This window comes from Fistularia commersonii, chromosome 5, assembly GCF_037954325.1.
Source record: "Fistularia commersonii isolate RoL2024-O1a breed Wild chromosome 5, RoL_Fcom_v1.0, whole genome shotgun sequence".
Taxonomy (NCBI): Eukaryota; Metazoa; Chordata; class Actinopteri; order Syngnathiformes; family Fistulariidae; genus Fistularia; species Fistularia commersonii.
The window spans coordinates 9,406,821-9,424,274 of record NC_141288.1 but is presented as its reverse complement, the minus strand read 5'-3'; the positions used below and the strand labels follow the sequence as shown (position 1 = coordinate 9,424,274).

At 39.4% G+C, this 17,454-nt stretch overlaps 1 protein-coding gene across 4 annotated transcripts; it reads left to right on the top strand.

Moving 5' to 3' along the window:
- The first annotated feature begins 436 nt into the window (after positions 1–436).
- Positions 437–14,951, top strand: recql (RecQ helicase-like). 4 transcript variants are annotated; one of them, XM_086146726.1, is made up of 15 exons: positions 437–483; positions 1,077–1,120; positions 2,598–2,831; positions 3,114–3,293; positions 3,558–3,664; positions 3,862–4,060; positions 4,173–4,339; positions 4,970–5,051; positions 5,143–5,291; positions 5,429–5,546; positions 5,627–5,765; positions 6,433–6,524; positions 6,968–7,184; positions 8,411–8,537; positions 14,140–14,951. In XM_086146726.1, exons 2-15 carry the CDS (start codon positions 1,096–1,098, stop codon positions 14,797–14,799), a joined length of 2,496 nt encoding a protein of 831 aa, XP_086002852.1. In that variant the 5' UTR covers positions 437–483; positions 1,077–1,095; the 3' UTR covers positions 14,800–14,951. The 4 variants fall into 4 exon arrangements, with proteins under 4 accessions (XP_086002852.1, XP_086002851.1, XP_086002853.1 ...); XM_086146725.1 differs by having other exon boundaries at positions 446–551; XM_086146727.1 differs by lacking the exon at positions 437–483 and adding an exon at positions 601–689.
- The last annotated feature ends 2,503 nt before the right edge of the window (positions 14,952–17,454 follow it).

Below are 17,454 nucleotides of genomic sequence, written 5' to 3'. Positions count from 1 at the left end.
TTTTGTTGCTGCTTTCAGCACTGCAACTTTCACTACTACAATTTTAAAAATCGCAGAAAAAAAAAACTCTACAATTACAGATGTACATTTCCTCATGCAGTAAAGCAATACTTATCACGTAGATATAAAAAAATTGTATTTCTTTAAAATGTTTGGACGGTGACCCAAACATAATTTTTCATGGGTAAAATTGTGTCCGGGCGATTTTTGTTAGGCAACACTCCCATTCAGGATCCCTGCTTGCACAATCAATCTGTATATATATCTAAGAAATGTCCATTTTTTTTGGGCGTTGGCTTTGATTTGAATCTGGTATAATATGTTCTGGGGCGGGAAGTAACATTTCTGTAAAACCTGGCAGGCAAATTGTAGGGCGTAATTACACCTTTTGAGCCATACCAAGGCGTCCTGTCCCTGCTCAGTTTATTCATGGACGTATGACTCTATCCATAGCAACCGTGAAGTGGGTTTAGCGTCGAAGAGGTGAGACTTAAGAGTTTCCGTATTATATGGTTCTCTAGAACTTTCGCCGCACCTCACCAAAAGAGAAAGTAAGTAGCGCCACGTGTTTTATCAGTCGACACATTGACAGTGAAGAAATCTACAACACGAGGCAGTAGATCCCAGATACTTAGCATCACTCTAAAATTCTTTAATTTGATTCAGAAGACACAAGCTAACAGCTAACGGTTAGTTGAAACAGGTGTTTCGCCAAGGAGGCTCGGCTAATTGATAGCTACTGGCTATTTGAAAGAAGGTTTAGTGTCATAATTTTTCGATAGTAAATGGAGAGCAGTTCTTAGATTCTTGCAAGATTTTCCTCTTTTTTTGTCCGAACTTGATCAGTTCATGTCCGGGATACAAAATGTTTATATTAGGAAATGGTTTATATGAACTCCTAATCAGCTCAGTATTTATTGTAATGCGTGGATGAAAAGTTTACTGTGTTTGAGTTAAGGTTCGGCGCCGTGTTGAAGTGCCACATGTGTATAATCACGTACACTTATATTTCCTGTCTTAATTGTTGTCTTTTTCAATTTCTGTCTTCCTTTTGTATATATATATATGTATCAAAGAGGAGTCATCCCAGACGCAATGGATGATATTCGGCAAAGCATCGGTGAGTATTCAAGTCTAAGCTGCTGTTGTATTTAAAAGCATTTTCCCTAAGCATTCAAATAAAAGGAATGATTTATTCACAATTTAGGTGATGTATTTCCTATCATTATAATTCATTGCAATAAGGCTTTTATATAAATTAAGCTAACGCAAAGTTTTAACAATTAATTGTCCAGATTTCTTTTTATATTGCAATAATTATGATTTTTAATTGGAAAAAAATCCAGACGTTTTTTCGATGACATTTGATCTTTATCAAAACAACAAACACTGCCATACAACTCAGTAGTTTATGGAGAAATATAGCCATTGAAAATAAAATAGCCAAACTTCATACATGGTATATACTGTGGTGACTGACAGACCGCCACAAAGTCCCACAGGGTAAGTGGTGATAATTGGAGGAAGCGGTCATTAAATTGAGGTGTCAGCCTCAATGAATAAGTAATTCAGTAGGTGTGAGACCTTCTGGTCCGACTTCACACAGTCAGGATTATTCCACAGAGAATTTATTTTCTGGCAGTTGAAAAAAAAAGAAATCCCCTCTGTGTTTTAACGTGTGTACTTGCAGTACTGATATGTACTCATGAAAGTCTGAATGATTTTTTCTTTTTCTTACAGATATCAGTATACTTTGACTGACAGTAAAAATGATTAATAATAAGCAAGTTAAAAACCTGAGCAGTTTACTGTATCTGCATCTCAAGCTGGACATCAACATTGTCTAGACGTTGACTTTATGTTCAGACATCAGTGTCAGTGTAATATATGAAGGAACAATTTCGTTTCCAGAGTTATGATACCTAATGTTGAAACTCTTCTGTCTTAGTTGTGTGTTAACAGGCCAAAATCCAGCATTTTCCAAACATGTAATCCTTTACATTGTTGTGGCTGGTTTATAATCTGATGTCTAAAACTCCAATCTTGAGGTTTTAATCTCAACCATAATTAAAAATAATAGATAATACATGAATCCTTTTTTATTGTGACCCATGATTATCAGCTAACTTTATGACCTATTATATTTGGAAAAAAAAAGTTCACCTCACAAAATTTGAAAATGATGTTCCTGTTCGATTAGGTTACAATTTGACATGACCGTTGATTGAAAGATATCCTCATTAAATACTTACACATTTTTAATTGTGATATTCACAATATCTGGCTAAATTGGGAAGATCGCATATCAAATTCCACTTTTATAGCAAGTGGCATTGTTCCAAGTCCTAAGTTCCAAGTACACCGAGTAGTAGTAGTATAGAAGTGAATCACTCACTTTTTTAAGGTGTGGTGTTATCTTTATTCAGAGCATTAACATGACTCAATTCAGATGTGTGTAGATAAAAGTAATGAATAAACAATTAACAAACTTGTTGTATGAGAAATGTATGTAGTGAAAAATCTGTTAGCTAAGACAACTTTTAACACAACTTCACCAGTGTATTCCACTGACAGTGTTCCTGGTATGTCCTGTACAGATGTGCAGGCAGAGCTGGAGTCCATAGAGCTGGAACTGGAGTCAGTAGAGTTGCAGATCACTGCACTCCTGCAGAAGCAGGAAGAGCTGACTTCTCAAAAGAAATTGCTGCTTTGCCAGCTTGAGGACTCCTGTGATGCTGTGCAGCCTTCCACAGCATCGACATCCTCCTCCAAGACATCAGGTCATCAGCCTGTGCTCAGCAAGCAGGAGATGCAACGCTACGATGGAACAGGTCTGTCAGCAGCCATGTATGAAGTTATCGATCAGACAGTTGGTTTAAAATGTGATCCATTTTATTCACTTTTTTATCAGCACACCATAACTGTACATGATAGACAGTCGGTCTCATTTTGTTTTACCGTATATTCAATCAAAGGAAAAAAAAGACATTTTTATTTGGTGTGTGTTTTTTTTTTTTACATGACATAGTATCCATCAATTCCAGCACTGAGTCGTAGTACTGTGAGTGTGTTACAGCTGGGCCGTTAACCATGTTTCTCTGTGTTTTGGACAGATTTCCCATGGTCCAAAGAAGTGGCACAGCACCTGAAAAAGTCTTTCCAGCTATCCACGTTCAGGCCGCTGCAGCTGAGGGCCATCAACCTGACGCTAGCAGCGAAGGATCTCTTCGTGGTGATGCCCACTGGCAGAGGAAAGAGTCTCTGCTACCAACTGCCTGCCATCTGCTCAAATGGTACACCTTGACAGACAAACACACACACACATGCATATGCATGCATGCACAAACACACACACACACACACACACACATGTACAAACAAACACACAGTGATGCTTGAAATCTTCATCTTTCTAGTTACTGCACATGTGCCACTTTCCTAAAATGTAATTCTGTGTGTTGTGAGTGCACACTAGTATTCACTCCCGTCTTTTGTAATGTCTTTCTTTGTGTTTTTGTGTGTGTATGTGTATGTGTATGCGTGCACGATCGAGGTAGGTTTTACTCTGGTTGTGACTCCCTTGGTGTCCCTGATGGAAGATCAGATCATGTACCTAAACTCTGTGTCTGTATCGGCAGTGATGCTCAACGCTTCCAGCAGCAAGGTAATTACTGGCTAAATTTGACACTGAAATTTGATGGCCAAAATAGAATTCATCAGTGGCCTAATTTTAAACTACCGGTAATAGAAAACAAAATTCAACTCTTCCTATTAAAATTTGATTGTGGTATAGCTATTTTGCTATTGCTAGGTGATCTTGATCTTTTACAACTGTATGTAATATTATCAATGTGTTCATAGGAACACTCAAAAACAGTCATGGCTGGTATGACTGATCCTGAGTCTCCCTTCAAGCTGTTGTATGTGACTCCAGAAAAGATAGCAAAGAGCAAACTGTTTATGTCTCGCCTGGAGAAAGCCTACAACGCAAACCTGCTCAGTCGCATTGCTGTAGACGAGGTACACTGTTGCAGCCATTGGGGTCATGACTTCAGACCAGGTGAAGGTTTCTTAAATACATTATTCAGAGTCAAAGGATTTGACCTCAGACTTCAGAAGATGTGATATGTCTGCGAGTGCCAAAGCTAACATAGCTGTGTATCCCCGCGCAGATTATAACCTGCTAGGCATCTTGAAGAGGCAGTACCCCAAAGTCCCACTGCTGGGATTAACAGCCACAGCAACCAGCAGTGTCCTCAAGGACTGCGAGAAGATTCTGTGTGTGTCTCAGCCGATCACACTCACAGCCTCCTTCAACCGCACCAATCTATATTATGAGGTGGTATCTATCAAGCACAAATGGGCTCATGTGTCACACGTTGTGCATGTTTTGATCTTTACCATCTTAATAAACAAACACTGTTTTTAACCAGTAATTATCTCTAACACCATAATGAAAAATTATATCTTTAGCTTCTTCTTCTTTTCGTATTGGCTACTCCCTTCTGGGGTTACCACAGTGAATGAACCTTTTCCATCTAACCTAAAAACTAATATCTTTCGGGGTAAATAGATAATATCATGCAGTGCAAAGGTGTAAAATTTGTATGACATTAATCATGATTTTTTTTATTAATTGATATATGTTTGATATAAATGTGTCTTAGGTCCATTCCCAATATTTTGAATATTTTTGTTTTTACCTCCGATATCTTTTAGTATCTGTATCAGAATAAAGAGTTTAAAGTGGGTGTTTAGTCCAAGATGTTCTATTCACATCATGCTGCAGTTGCATGAAAGTTTCAGCAAATGTGGAGCAATGTTATATCTGTCTTCTCTATGTTGTGGAACTTTGTGTAATTTATCAGATACTCTGAAATGTTTAAATGTCATGTACACAACATGACGTGCTGTCTTTATAATTACTGCCTATGATTCCTTGAGAAAATAACTAACCCTTGTTTTCTAGGTTCGTGTTAAAGATTCTGACAACAATGCAGCAATAGATGACATCTCATCACTGATCAAGAGCAGATATAAAGACCAGTCTGGTACTGTGGTAAAGAAGTCAAATGAGCCTCCAGATGAAATGTGATACTGATATTAACAGAGTGTTTTTCTATCTGTGATTGTACTTTGCAGGCATCGTGTACGTGTTCTCTCAGAAGGATGCAGAGTCAGTGTCATCAGAGCTGCAGAACAGAGACATCCTGGCGCATGCGTACCATGCTAATATGGACCCTGATGACAAGTCCCGGATTCACCGAAAATGGTCCTCTGGCAAAATCAAGGTCTGTGTCCAGTGATTCACTAAACTGTTGCAAAGATCAATAAGCTAAACTGTAAGCTCAATAGTTTGAATGGCCAAAGTAAAGTAAAATTCCTAAAGTTATTACCTATGTGGATGTATCACTGTGTGGCCATGTAGGTTGTGGTAGCGACAGTGGCGTTTGGCATGGGCATTGACAAATCTGATGTGCGGTTCGTCATCCATCACACCATCAGCAAATCCATTGAGAACTACTACCAAGAGAGTGGACGGGCAGGTAGATGATTCTGCTTTTCATCTTTACATGACACTGGTTGATACCAATACGTAAATCTTCACATCTAACTTTATGACTAGGACGAGATGACTGCCCAGCAGATTGCATCGTCTACTTTGGCTTTTCCGACATCTTCAGGATCAGCACCATGGTGGTGATGGAGAAGGTTGGCCAACAAAAGCTGCAGCAGATGGTGGATTACTGCCAGAATGTCGACAGGTAACATGCAAAGCTCAACAAATACACATGATTTGTTTCTAAAATAATGAATGAATGTTATGCATGATTTGATAAGACAGTGCCCAAACTTTTGCCATACATGAACGAAAATTGAAATGTAATTCACACAATAATGAAAGTGAATGTTTTTGCAAACAAAAATGGACAAATGAAAACATTGATACTAAAATGAACAGTATCACAAAACGTCAGGAATAAAATTATGCAAATCAATGCAATAAAAAAAAAAAAAACAACCTTAAATTTTTGAGGTGAAACCTTGAAATTTTTAAGCATACCTGAAAAAGCAGGATGAATATCTAATCATGAAGACGTGACTTGAAAATTAGGTTTGTACAAAGATAAGATGAAACGCTTGGCCACCAAACAGGCCTTGAGTGACGCAACCCATACCAAAAATTTTTGGTAAAAATATTTTGGCAAAAATATTTTGGTAAAATTTTTGTACACATTTTCCTATCTGGTACTGGTTGGCTTAAGTAAAGATGATACTGAGCAAAAAAGTATACCTCAATTGTCTAATATATGCAGTACTTCATTCACCTCCAGTGAGTCCTATCACTTGGCATCGGGCGAATCCTTCCATAGCCTAGTAGAAGGTTATGAATAGGATCAAGAAGATACAGAAGCTCTTTGGTTTGTACAGGTGTCGACGCTCCCTCATGGCTCTTCACTTCAACGAGGTGTGGGATGATGAAGGTTGCAACCAGATGTGTGATGCCTGCCGGCATAGAAAAGGTTCGAAAGCCAACAATTTTATCTTGTGGTTGCACTCTCATTCATTGTATATCATTCGATGAGTTCATGCTGTCAACCACACTACGCTAGTACATAAACATGTAAGCAGGAAGCAGTTCAATGTGTAATGTCTTCATTATTTCTAATAGAAGATAGTTATTTGGTAGCAGCAGATCAATAAAAGTAATTTATCTCTTGTGCAAACACCTTTTGGGACTCCTTTTTTGTTTTGAAGAAGTAAAATATCTTGCTGAATCTCTACAATTACTCTTTATCATTTTGGGAACAAGTTCCTATGGCCTACCAAGCTGGATGTGAATTAATCTGAACATCATCCAGCATTCAGATTAAAAGGAATGCACTAGAATAAATTCCCCGGCAGCTCCAACAATAGCAGGCGCTCTTTGGTAGCCGTTACTTAAGAGTCCTATTTGCCTCCTCAGACTATACCAGCGTGGACATCACAGAGTATGCCAAGCAGGTGGTGCAGATTGTGGAGCTGGCCACATCCATGGATGAGAAGCTGACCCCTCTGAAGCTGGTGGAGGCGTGGATGGGGAAGGGCCCTGCCAAGCGCAGGAAGATGATCCAGACTACCACAATGTCACGGCTGGAGGTCGAGGCTGTGGTTGTCCACCTGTTGCTGCAAGGATACCTCAGGTAACTCAGCACATTGTTTTTTTCTGCATGAATTCTGGTTTCAAATTGATATTTAAATGTATTATTTGGATTAGCTGGACTGATAACATGTTTTGTTGGGATCACTTGTGGTTTTGGTTTATCTTTGTAATTTTTGGGGGAAACTGACTGTAGAACAATGGGATTGGCTTTCAGTATTTTTGATCCAAATTGGTTTGTCTGAGGAGGAAGAATGCAGTATTTCATTTGTCTCAAAGTAAATTACATTTTTGTTTTTTGTCTGCCTTGATCGCGGTTTCTTGTTCAATGCAACGTCCTTTTTGGGGTGGAGTGATACAGGGGGTAGAGTGATCGTCCTCATTACTAGTTTGATTCCCTGCTCCTCCTAGTGTGTCAAAGTGTTGTTGAGCAAGACACTGAACCATTGACTGCTCCCGTGGCGCCGCTAGATGGCAGACTACTGCTCGTGGTCCATCTATGATGGGTGAAATGCCGAGAGGAATTTCCTGCAAGGGATTAATAAAGTCTATTTAATTATTACCACCTCACCTTTTTACCTGCAACTTTTTCCAAATGTGCTGACTTCAGTCGTTTAGGCCTCTTTCAATTATCGATAGTTAACAGTGTTTTCATTTGCTGGTGACAAAGCTCTGTTCAGTTCATTTATTTTGTCTGAAAAGATTTGTTTTCTTTTCACGATCAAAATGATGAATACTTCACTTTGGTAATGTTTGTTTGCTATGCTCGCTGCTTTACAAAGTCATGACGTGCATCTTAACAGGTAGAAGTCTGATAGAAGCTGGAATATCCCTGCTCCTGTCATTTTTATGTATCTTATTATTTTTGTAAGTGTGTGTGTGTGTGTGTGTGTGTGAGAGAGAGAGAGACATTGTGCACTTTTGGGTCACTTGGGTGAAAAAACTCTCTCACAATTCAGCTTATTAAAGATCCCTTATTACATCTGTAATTGTTTTAAGCACAAGGACATGTATGTGGCTGGCAAGTGCAGCTGCAAGTAGACCATAATAGTCTTTGTTTGAATTGGGTCTATCAGAACAAAAAAAATATGCCAAAATGACAAAAATGAAAGGAAAAGAATACAATACAGAAAAGCCTTTAAATTATCAGAATTATAGTCACTGCGGTAGTTCCTATGGGTTGAAGACCCTGGGAAAAAGGCTCAGGCCTTTTTTTATTTCAAATTTATTTCATTTACTCACTAAAGGGTTTCTGTCTTGTCTCTTCAGAGAGGATTTCAGCTTCACTCCATACACCACCTACTTCTACTTAAAGCTGGGCCGCAAGGCTCCTCTGCTGAAGAGCCAAACTCACATGCTAAGCATGAACATGAGGACAACACCACACAGTTCCACGGTGAGCAAGGGATTCAAGCACACTGCGGCCTCTAATTTCTCTGTTATTCTTTTGTTGTGCATGAACAACTGTACTCCATTAGACAATGAGGGCCTTTTCAAAATTCAACTCAACCTCAAAACTTCAGCTGTCAAGATTCAGAGTGTTTCTTGTTACATGGACAGTAGGGATCTGCTTCCCTGGACAGTAAAATTCTCATTTTGCTGTTCTCATTGAAGCCAGATAGGTTGCAAAAAACAAACAATGAATAATAAGTATATTATTGCAACAAGCTGTAAACAATGCAAAGCAATGTATACAGTGCAGAGAAATCTAAACAATACTAACAGGATGTGTTAGTAGAAAGAAAGAGTGCAAATTTAAATGTTAACGCTTGTGTTCACAAGTTGAGAAAGTGCAGATTGACATCTTGACAGTTGCGTGCAGCTCGAGTTTGCATACTCACCAAGTGCAGGTTTTATATAGACATTTGAATGAACAGTTTAGTTAAATGAACAGTTTAGTACAGCACTGGTTGTGCTGAATGTACAGTCATGGCCAAAAGTTTTGAGAATGACACTTTCACAAAGTCTGTTCCTACAGGGTTTTTAGGTGTTTGCCAGATGTTTCTATGGTTATGTCATTCTCAAAACTTTTGGCCATGACTGTAAAGTGCATAGATAGGGACAATCAGGTCTTCACTTTATATGTATCAAAACCAAAGATAATCAAACAACTGTTCAGGATTTGGCATTCCACCAAACATAAACATAATCATGAGAAATTCTTTATGCGCCATTAAAGGTTTGGAAATAGCAGTTTCTACAACATTGATTTACTGGCCGGGAGTTTTTTCTACTTTGCATTTATTTCTCTCTCCTGTGTTGTGTTTTATAACTTTTAATGTGACATTTCTTGCATTCTGCAAGGTTGTGTTTTTGTAGCTGCTGTAATATGTTTCTTTCTCCTGTGATGTGTCTTTCCTCTGTCATTTTTAAATGTTCTTGCGTATTTCCTCCCCTCCCCCATCTGCACAGGTAAGTCCCATCCAAATGCCGCTTAGATGTTTAAACTGTCTGTAGATAATAAAACATTTATAGTCTTGGAAACCTTCATGGCAATACATATCTGCTGATCATTAGTGACTCTAACCTGATTAATCATAGATGAACTATTAGCTCAAGTAGCATCCATCGCTGGTTTTCTTTTCGTTTTTTTTGTCACTCCACTACTGGGTTTGTGTTGGAGGGTCACGATTCACCAACTCTCTGAACAGGGAGTGCTAAACTGAGTGTCATTGTTGTATAATGACAATGAAACACATTCATGTATGTATGGATTGTCACAAAATTAAAACCTGTGTTATCAGTGTAACCAGAACAAGATAAGGGCTTTGGTTCAAAAGTCAAAAGTTGTCAAAAGTTTTTTGAAGTACCAATACTGATAGATGATCATATAAAGAACAGTTAGTTTTTCATGTTGCATTGACAACTCGCTGTGGGACAACCTTTAATTCTCCACTTCAGTTTGCAAATGTGATCGCCAGAGCAAAACCAGTGCAACATTTGTAGTTAACAATGAACTGGATTATACGTGGAAATGTAATTTGACAAAAGTTAGCATAATTTTTTCGGAACAAAGTGGATTGATTTTAAACTCCTCAGTCATAGTCCTAAATTGAAAATACCTAAAGATGCAGGAAGCCAGACATTCAGTTTCACAATAGTTGCATGTGTTTTCTGATCCGAGAGGAGCAAACTATCACTGGGTGCATGAATTGCCAGTTAAATGACAGTAAATGGGCAAATGTTTTTTTTAGCTTCAGTTATGATGAATGTATCTCCAGATATCATAAGGTCAACCGACAATATAGATGATGAAAAGTCTTCCAAATTAGTCCATGGATTTTTGTTTAAATGTATCAATTCCAATTTTTAGCATTGGAAAAGATTTAATGTACTGGAGTGCTGAGGGGGTTATAACATCCTCAGCTTTGGCTTATTTGCTAAAGTAAATGTTTTTTTCCTTGTCCTTGTCCACGTCCACGTTTTGATGTCTTCTATCCTCCCCCTGGTTTACGCACGTAGTTACCCCTCAGGTAAAGCCTGTTGTCAATGACCCACAGGTCAGAGCTGTGAGTGTCCAGGGCAAAGCCAAAGAGGGCAAGAGATCAAATCAAAGTGCTGGAGATGCCCCTGTGTCCAAGAAAATCAAGACTGCCCTCAAATAGCCCTCCCCCCCATTCCAACCCCATCCAGAGGACAAGTTAAAAAAGTACAGTTCATCCTTCTTTTTTCTCTGCATTGTTGCTTCTGTTGGCATCATGCTGCGCTAACTTTCGTCATGGCAACATGTTTGGATCCGCCATGTCTGATTTCAGCATGTTATCATTAAAGTTACTAACCTGCAGGCCTGAGTGATTTAAAAGACATTGGTGACATGTAATTGAATGACTGGCAGTTCACCTTTCTAGCTCACAGTTTTTGAAAGACTTCCAAGTCATTTTTCTAATTTGAAAATCTGACCCACTTTGTCAGTTATTAACTTGCTTTGATGATACATCCCAGAATTATGGCAACATATCAGAACATAAACACCAGCTTATGACAACAACTCAGGAACACCAAGATGGCACGTCCAATGCCTAATATAGTAAGGTACTTTATATTAAGTATCTAATACAGTAAGTACTTTACTTTATGCTCTATTTTTATGCAGCAAAAGTTATTTTATTATTATTATTCTTTTTTTGGCTTCTACTGATTCTTTTTTCTCAATTAAGTGTTTATCAGTCCAAGATGAGAAAGTGGGTAACATTTCACCAACACACACATTCACAAGGAGACAATCAGTTCTTAACATTTCAAGCATTGATATACTGCACATGTAGCATACCTTAGAATCCCTGCAATGTGAGAAGAATAAAAACCTTGGTGAAAATCATAAGGATCTTTTATGTTGTTCTGCTAGGAAATGTTTTAACCTGGTGAAATATTCACAAATGAGAAATGTCAAATACACTGTATGTCGAAAAGTATTCACTCACCTGGCATATAAACTTAAGAGACATCCCATTCCTAATACATTGGGTTCAATATGACGTCGGTCCACCCTTTTCAGCTGTAACAGCTTCAACTCTTATGGGAAGGCTGTCCACAAGGTTCAGGACTGTGTTTATGGGAATTATTGACCATTATTCCAGAAGTGCATTTGTGAGAACACACACTGGTGTTGGAGGAGAAGGCCTGGTCTTTAGTCTCTGCTCTAATTTGTCCCAAATGTGTTCTATCCGGCTGAGGTCAGGACTCTGTGCAGGCCAGTCAAGTTCATCCACACCAGACTCTGTCATACATGTCTTTATGGACTTTGCTTTGTGCGCTGGTGCACAGTCATGTTGGAAAAGGAAGGAGCCTACTCCAAACTGTCCTACAAAGTTGGGAGCATGGAAGTATTCAAAATATCTTGGTATGCTGAAGCTTTCAGCATTCCTTTCACTGGAACTAAGGGGCCAAACCTAGCTCCTGAAAAATAACCCCACATCATAATCTCTCCTATAGCTAACTTCACACTTGGTACAATGCAGTCAGACAAGTACTTTTCTCCTAGCAACAGGCAAACCTAGACTCGTCCATCAGATTGCCAGGTGGAGAAGTGTGATACGTCATTCCAAAGAATGCGTCTCCACTGCTCTAGTCCAGTGGTGGCGTGCTTTATACCACTGCATCCAATGCTTTGCGTTGCACTTTGTGATGTGTGGCTTGGATGCAGCTGCTTGCTCATGGAAACCCATTTTATGAAGCCCTCTGCACACTGTTCTTGAGCTAATATGGCCACATGAAATTTGGAAGTCTGTAGCAATTAACTCTGCAGCAAGTTGGTGATGTCTTCGCACTATGCGCTTCAGCATCTGTTGACCCTGCTCCGTCAGTTTACGTGGCCTACCACTTTGTGGGTGAGTTGCTGTCGTTCCCAAACAGTTCTATGTTCTTACAATACAGCTGAAATTTGGCTGTGGAATATTTCGGAGGAAATTTCACACCTGGATTTGTTACACGGGTGGCATCCTATCACAGTTCCATGCTGGAATTCACTGAGCTTCTGAGAGCGACCCGTTCTTTCACAAATACTTGTAAAAACAGTCTGCATGCCCAGGTGCTTGATTTTATACACCTGTGGCCATGGAAGTGATTGGAACACCGGATTCCAATTATGTGAATGGGTAGACGAATACTTTTGGTCATGTAGTGTATATTGCAGTTGATCTGAAGTCAGAAAATTGTTTAACCAGAGCTTCAATGTTTACAAGCTACAATTATGATATTTCGGCTCTGACTCTATTCAGTGTCATTTACATTTTAAATTGTCTGCCACGATATGCCATTGGGCCTGAACGTACAATATAATTCTAGTGTTAAAGGTCTCCCTGGAATGCCTTGGTGGCTTATGTGTGCGACACCTCCAGGAGAGTTTTCACGCCTTCAGTTGGCTCGCTTTGCTTTACATCAGTGAGAAAATCGTCAGCTGTGTCTCATCGGCAAAATGACTTGGGATGGTCTAACAAACAGGTTTACAAAGCGAACAATCGCGCCCCCCAAAAATCTAAACAAAATGGCACATTTCAACCTCAGCCCCTTTAGGATTGCACTGTAACTGCCAATAGTCAAAGTGACCTGAAATGTCAAAGTTTTTCGAGTTAGATATTTTTGGACTCCTAAAGTAGGTGATGTTTTGCTTTGAGTGGTGGTGACGCAGACTTTGCTATGCGCTGATTGGCCAAAGGGTGTTTAAAGCTCCATCTGACTCATTTTGATATGTTTCTCTTACACATTAGTGTGAAAACACAGGAGTGTGTAAAAGAGTGCTGGCTCACCCACTCTGACAGCCAGTTTACTAATGTGTAAAAGAAACCTGACATTTTTTTTTTTTTTGAACAAGGGTCTGGGTAAAGGTTCGATCCCTTTAGATTTGTCATGAATAATAGAAAGTATCTATGTTGTGATTTTTACTCTTATCATCTCCATCTGACAGCACCATACCAAAAAACGAAAATAAACAAACATTCCAGTAGTACATTTAGTCATTGGAGGCCAAACATGGGACCATGACAAAGCTGTGACTAATTGTGCAGCCCCACATTGAGTGCTTCCTGGATTTGGGTCAGATTGTATTCAAATTGCAGACAAACACTTGAAATATGATCCCTTCAGCAAAGTCTCAGTTGATTGGTGGAATCAGCATTCTCACCAGTCAGACACACCTGAGTTTGATTCCGAGGGATGGAACTGTGCAAGTAGAAATAGACTAAGACTTTATTATTGTTATATCAATATCAATGACACTCAAACCTCTGCATCGCCCGAGCCTTTAATACACTATACAGCATCTGCTCTGACGCTCAGCCTGCTTCAGCCATCACTAATCCGTCACGAAACTGACTCTGCTAGGATGTTGATTTATAATAAATAAAAACACGCTAGATACCTTTCTCTAAATCTCTTTGAGATATTTTTGCTGTGGAAAGAAAATCACACATCTTTCATCTCTCTTTTCTCTACTTTCCCAATGTAAGCACTTGCATCGCCTCTCCACATCTGTCTGCTAACACTTATTTTCTCGGTTATAGGACATGTCCTCTATCGGAGTCAGCAAGACCAATGTGACCCGTAACCCCGTTGTCAAGGACAACGGTTGCAGGCTGAAATCCAAACAGAAGCAAATGAAAGAACACAGAAACCTATCAAAGAAACAGGACTTGAGGCCAGTCGATGAAATGGAGAGAGCTGCAGCTGTGAATAAACCGACCACCAACACGCCCCGACATATAGTCAAGGTGGATGTTGAAATAAAAATAGATGATTTAGGTAATCCTGAGGGTGCGATAACTCCATCATATCCAGTCAATCAGCCCTCTAAACCTAAATCCACTACCCCCCAGAGAATGAGAAGGAAACACCAAAGGAATACGGCCACGGAGGGAGATATTAAAGCTCCAGGTGGTGACAGCCCCACCCTCCCCACTGTGGGCTCCCCTTCCCAGGCCTCCTTCATCTCTGAGACAGCAGCTGAGGAGCTGTGCAACTTGAGGAAGTACTACAGCAAACAGCTCAGGAGAATAAACTACATATCCCAGGAATGCCTGGGGCGGCCTGCAGAGACAGGGGTGCTGGCATGCATCAGGGAACCACTGAGGAGTCTCCGACTTCCTTGTGGGGTCACCATCAGCCAGACGGCCCGCAACCTGTGGACCCGAGTCAGTGGGCGGAGAAGGCTGGTCCACAGGTGATGTCACACTGCGGATGCCAGACTCTTGCTGCATACTGATACCCCGTGATACCAGTGATACCACAGAAGTCTGCAAGGATTCCAATTTAATTTTTTTACACAGTTTTATTGCTGTGGGCACTGAAAAATACCCTCTAACATGTGGCTGGTTTATAAAAGATTTAATTATTCATTATTATTATCATTATTATTGTTGTCACTATTGAGTTTTGCCATTAAAACTTATTAAGGATTTCATGAATGCATGCTCAGCACTACATTCTGTCTGTCTATTTCTACATTTTTATTATCTAAGAGATAATAATAACAATAATAATGGCAATGATAATAATAATAGTACATTAACCAAGACAGATATATGGTCAACATTTCAATGGTTTCTCTCAGTATGAACAGTCAGCCACAGGGCTAACACCGTATTAGTTTGCTCTTCCAACTGATCACCTGATTTCCTTTTACTTATCTTCTATTCTATTCTGTATCTTCTATTCCTTTGACTGACAAAGTTGATACTAAACCAATGTTCCCTCTAATTTTTCATATGTCTGGGCATACAGACAACCTCCCTGAGCATACGGAGGACCACAGTGAGCAATATTAGATGTGAATGTGGTGGCCACACACCAGTATCACACCTGGGATCATAGCAAGTTTCATGGCTTATCAAAAGAATCAAATTACAGCAATTTACATTAGTTTACTTTTAATATAACTCATTTGGCCCACTTAAAATGAAAAAGACAAAAATCGTTTATTAAATTACCATATTTTCCACACAATAAGGCGTACCTAAAAACCTTTAATTTTATGAAAAACTGATTGTGCGCCTTATAATCCAGTGCACCTTATATATGGATCAATATTGGTTAATTATGGCTACCATTGTCAGGGAGCATTGCTAAAGTACCAGTGGTAAAAAAACAGTAAAGGGGAATTCCAGTCCCACACCACTTGTGTGTGTATAAAGACCACAAAACGGCACCTTTCAAGAGACACGCTTACAATGCAGAGTTCATACTCAAGGCAATCAGTCACCCAGTAGAACATGGGAATAGAGCAGCAGTGAGAGAATTCAACATTAATGAATCAATGGTACGGAAATGGAGGAAACAACAAGATGACCTGGGCAAAATAAAGAAGACATTCCGAGGAAAGAAAGCGTGATGGCCACAGTTGTATGACAAACTTGAACAGTGGGCTGTTGAACCGAGAGCAGCAAGTAGAAGCGTCTCTACAGTCACTATGCGAATGAAGGCAACAGTGCTAGCTAGTAACATGAACATCAATGAATTTAGATGGTGGTACTTGTTGGTGCTTTCGTTTTATGAAAAGCTTTGAACTGTAACAAATGGAGTTGAAAAAACATTGTTTTCAATGAATGCGGCGCAAATACCGGTACGAGCTACCGGTACATATGGTAACATATCGTGAATACACTAACTTGTTTTGGGAGTGAACAGTTGTGAGAAAGTTGGTTTGTATTCTATTAATGAAGTTTGATTGACTGACTTATATATGACCTATATATGAAAACAGTTTTAAAACAGGCCATTCATTGAAGGTGCGCCTTATAAGCCGATGCGACTAGTGCGGAAAATATGGTATTTTATAAAGTCCTGCTTTGGCCTATGTCAATGAGGTCCAATTTTGGCCTGGGTGAGGGTCTTGCTCTGACATTTTGTTCATATTAAAACAGTCACATTTTCCACAATGACGTGCTGTAGCTTGTGATATAGTGTCTTATTAGCGTTTCTACTACCCATAAATGATCTAGTCATAATAGAAGTTAATGATTATATCCTTAATTAAAACATCTTAATAAATATTACTAGAATATGAACTTAAAATGTACCTTATTTTTCATATTTATCCTTCTCACTTCTTCAATGGCTGTACACTTTGGTTAGGTTGATGGCTCCGTCTGCTTCTTGCTTTGACTTTATGCTCATCAGCTGGTCCAAATGTGCCACTTCAAGATGATTTCTGGATGCCTTTTTGATATGATTCATCAAACTAAATCATCTTTCACAATCTGCACTGGAAGCTTGAAATGTAGCACAAATATCCACAAGCTGTGTGATCTCCTTAAGCTCCTCACATTCAAGTGCTTCAGCCACCATATCTGAGAATGTGCTGATTGTCCCCTATTTAATTTTTTGCTTCATTATGTACTTTAAGTCAGCATATTGACTGTTAATGGCCTCCATAGACTGTGGGTGGTGGAAAATGGCCTCATACCTCTTTCTCAGTGTAGCAATGTCTGCTGATGCATAGTCAGAACTGATGTCTGAGCTCAATGCTTCAATGTCAAATGCAGACCAGTCCTTTAATTCATCCTCTGGAAAATGAGCATCCATGTGGTCACAGAGTTTACTAATAAAAAAAGGAATCTCATCAGTATTTCTGCCATCAGCTGATGAAGTCCCCATTCCCTCTTTGACACAGTCATTCCACTGCACATTCTTCTCCTTCAAGTATTGGGAACGCAACTTCTCAGTCTTTGCTCTAGCAAAGCAGTGTCCTTCTATCACACAGTTGTGCAGCTTAGAGGGAACATTGTACTTAACCCAATTAAATCCTGACGGTCACCTCAATACCTTGTTTACTTATGGACTTGATGAAGATGTCAGAAGCTTGGAAGTCCATCTTCCTCTCT

Coding starts and splice junctions, on each gene's coding strand:
- recql (XM_086146724.1), top strand. CDS start 1,066: ATGTATCAAAGAGGAGTCATCCCAGACGCAATGGATGATATTCGGCAA. Junction 5,052..5,142: donor CAGATATAAAGACCAGTCTG/GTACTGTGGTAA, acceptor TGTACTTTGCAG/GCATCGTGTACGTGTTCTCT. Junction 8,538..14,139: donor CAACACCACACAGTTCCACG/GTGAGCAAGGGA, acceptor TCTCGGTTATAG/GACATGTCCTCTATCGGAGT.